This window comes from Phycomyces blakesleeanus, assembly GCF_001638985.1.
Source record: "Phycomyces blakesleeanus NRRL 1555(-) unplaced genomic scaffold PHYBLscaffold_43, whole genome shotgun sequence".
Taxonomy (NCBI): Eukaryota; Fungi; Mucoromycota; class Mucoromycetes; order Mucorales; family Phycomycetaceae; genus Phycomyces; species Phycomyces blakesleeanus.
Genome location: NW_017265172.1, coordinates 317,639 through 321,390, shown reverse-complemented (window position 1 = coordinate 321,390; position 3,752 = coordinate 317,639). Strand labels below are relative to the sequence as shown.

General features: G+C 40.0%; 1 protein-coding gene across 1 annotated transcript; it reads right to left on the bottom strand.

Moving 5' to 3' along the window:
• Positions 1-128: 128 nt before the first annotated feature.
• Positions 129-962, bottom strand: PHYBLDRAFT_153343 (hypothetical protein; the record flags this gene model as incomplete). The annotated part of the gene is made up of 2 exons (XM_018433118.1): positions 129-786; positions 838-962. The coding sequence occupies 2 exons, from the start codon at positions 960-962 to the stop codon at positions 129-131; spliced, it is 783 nt and encodes a 260-aa protein (XP_018283694.1).
• Positions 963-3,752: the final 2,790 nt, after the last annotated feature.

Below are 3,752 nucleotides of genomic sequence, written 5' to 3'. Positions count from 1 at the left end.
CCTACTGCGACTGGATAGCAGATTCTATGCACTGGGAGAATGCTGTTCATGCTGTCATCTTCGAACCCCACCTCATTCACCTCAACTCCTTCTCCTGCTCTGGGCTGAAGTAAAACTTCCTTGTACCATCATACATATGCAAATACATGCTGGCTCGCATGACCAGCAAACGAGTTTACAGCAGTATTGACAAAGAGGTACTGAATTTGGCCCGCGTATGGCTTGGTACTTCTATCATCACTTGTCTCAAACAAGGCTTGCATGAACGACCCACGCTGATTCTTTGTTTTGCTCTTGTAGATTTGCCCAAGAAGATTGATTGATTCAAACTTCTGTATCTGATTGTTAACAAAATTATCGGAATGACTAGCCTGACGATAATGAACAAGAGTTTGATCATCGTATGTCTCGCGATAGTATTCCAACAAATGCTCATACTCGGATTCATCCATGGAAATCTCCCCCTTTAGAGCTAAAGGAAGTGCGGAAGGGGGCAAAGGCTCGTTTCCCTTGACGATATCAAAGTTGATCTCAGGAGAATCAAGAAAAGCATTGATATCGAATTGGATTGAGGTGGCAGTGGAAGTGGAAGTGGCTATGGAATTGGCAGTGGATGCAGTGAGCTCAAGGATGATCGCCGAATGCTCAGATCGAATTATTGGCAAAGTTTGGCGAATAAGATCTCCCTGGTATGCTTCTTCAAGATACTTCTTCATATAGGTTCCCTCAAACCTGTCTTTTCTATTTGTCGCATAGTTTTTCAAGATACCATTGCATCTTTCGAAACTAAAAAGCCAATAGCCATAAACCGGGCCAAAGTTCAGTACAGTCTCTCACAGATGAAGATGGAGATGCATGTTTGGCGAAAGGAATGGGGCTTTATACAACTTCTCGCACTCTCTGCAGAAAGCCTCCAAAGATTGATGGGCTTCATCAAGGTGAGCCATGGATATGCTTGGCATTGAGAGGTACTGGCATGCATTGACAAACGTTGTCCAGTTACCGAGATGAGCTTCAGGTAGACGACCATGCAGGAGAACAGGAGAGAACACCAAGCACCAAGACTTCTACTCGTCGGCCTTCATGAATGGGAAGCCACGCCCGATCTTTGTCCCTAATGGCGTGTAGTCCTCTGGCAGTACAAGCTTGTCAGCATCCAACTGCATTTCGGCCAAGTGTGCATCTGTGATGAGACCTGAAGATCTCCATTTCTCCATTATCCTCTTTGCTGTTCCAAGGTACAGGTTGTGCATCGGATCGATGACAGTGCACTCCACGAGGTTAAAGTAAACCAGGTCATGCAATTCTGACTATCGGACACCATTTTCCCTCTCCAATCTCTTTCTCTGTGCATCACTGCTGGCCATTCTCCACAACTCGGCATCACGGCGGTTTTCGGCATCAGTGCGAGGCACCCACTCAGAAAACACGAACCCAGAGTAGTCCACAGCATTGGAGTCTGGAAGGCGAGGGAACTGTCGGTTGCACTTATTGCATGCACGTGTGCTTGAATGAGAGGTGAACCCACAAGTCTTACGGGCAGCAGGAATGTCGCAGGCAACAAGAAGAAGGGCAGCACGGACAAGAGCACCAGATGGGCACTGTACGGTAGGCATCACCACACCGCCATACAACTGGTTGAGTTCCGCGACAAGGGGACGGAGGTAGTGATTGATCTCACTTGTCTTTGTTTCCTTGGGCCCTGGCATGAGACCAACGAGAACAACATTCTCCTTCTTGTACCGTTCCGATCTTGGCAAGTTGTTGATACAAAGGTATATTGCACCACAGGAGTAAGTGACCCCATCGAAAGGTTGAAACCAATCGATGTTCATGGTAAGCATTATGGAGCGCTCATGATTCACAAACGGTAAACCATTGCTATCCTTCAGACTGTTCCACTTCGTACCGTCGTAAATGTCAAACATCATGCCTGGAACTTGCACTCTGATTCTCCAATGGTTGATGGTGTCTTCGAATCCAGGGTGGCAAAAAAGGATAGACAATGTTTTGATTATGGAGTTATACATGTAGATCTTTTTGGGGATAGTCAAGGCTCTTGATGTTGCAAAGAAAAGAGCGTTTTCACATTCTCTACCAGAGAGTCTCTCGAAATTACAGCACTCTGGAACAACATCGGACTCTTCGTATACTTTGTTACAATCGCCACATGCAACAAACCGCTGGACACCTCGAGTCATGTCGCTGAGACCGGTCATAGAGTTGACACCGTTTATACTGAGGGGAAGACGGAAAGACTGTCCAAAGTGTGCCAATACTTCGTTAAGAAACTTTAACAGAACAGCACCACCAGAATTGACAACATATTTGGATATGAAGAAGGCAGCAAAAGAAGCAATGAAAGCATGAGTAGGATCGACTGGCATATTGGATGAAGAAAAGTGCTTTATTTGAAAAAAAAATCAATACTTGTTGACTTTATTGATTTATATGTGCTTTTTGTACTAACCTCTAACATCATCAGATTCATCGTCAGAAATATCCAAAATGGTTGCTTCAATGACACCCTCATCTTCGCTTTCAGAATCAAACAAGGAATCAATGCCAAAAAGAGGTAAGTCTTCAGCTGTTTTGTTAGGTAAAAAAGAATCAAATTATTAGATATTATAAATGATTATAAAACTTTAATAAAAATACTATGCATACCTTCAACTTGATCTTCAGCATCAACATTGTCTTCAAAGTCAATCTCCATGTCATTGTCATTCGACATTACTTCTATAACTGAGGCTATATTATATGAAAATAAATGTTTAATTAAAATTGTCTCAATAATAATTTTCTTAAATTTGAACTTACAAGAAGATCCTGACTGATATTGTCTCACGATATCCTGTTGTGCATGTCTTCTGAGTGTTTGGGTAGACACCAAAACAAATCCCATGCTATTGGAAGAGCATTTAGAGCACTTGCATTCTGAATTGTTGTTGTTGTTTGACATATTGTGTGCGTGTGTTTTATTTTTTAAGTCTTTAGAATTGACAAGAATAGAAAATTGTTCAGGAACACAATTTAATATATATCTTTCCAAATTATACCAGCTTCCAAAATGACATAGTTTATTCCGGTTATTAAAATGGGCAGTTCTCTAAACAGTAATTGATTGCCTCATTCTAAAATACAATAATACATGCTTTTGTTAAAACATGTCGTCATGTACATTTTATTGGCTGTAGAGCATATACAACAAAAATATTTGTAGTAATATCACGACCATTAACCTCATCATACTTATAAATAAATATTACAACAATAAAAAGCTTTATTATCTCACTCAAAAGATATCATTTGGTTTAAGTTCCCTACAACTATTGACTCTGCGACATGGCTACAAGTCCCAAAAAGAAATCTCGCAGACATTTTTTACAAAAAAGAGTAAACTCGTTTTTTTATCCAATAAAACAGACTGAGCATTATCATCACCGTTAAAAATAAAAAAGATGAAAATGATGAAAATTTAGGCTACCACTCCACAAATAATAGTACCCTACGCCATAGATGAAATTACCCTATTTTTCCAGTGCTAGTTGTATATATATCAGATTGACTATTATCTGCTTATATCTACTAATATATATATCAGATCAGCTGTCATCTGCTTATAAATATATTACATTGATCATTGTTCATTTGCCAATATATCAAATTGACTGTTCTTAGTTTATATACAGTTTCAATCAGCTGTAATTAGCTTATATATATCTGATTGATGATCATTGATTTATATATAA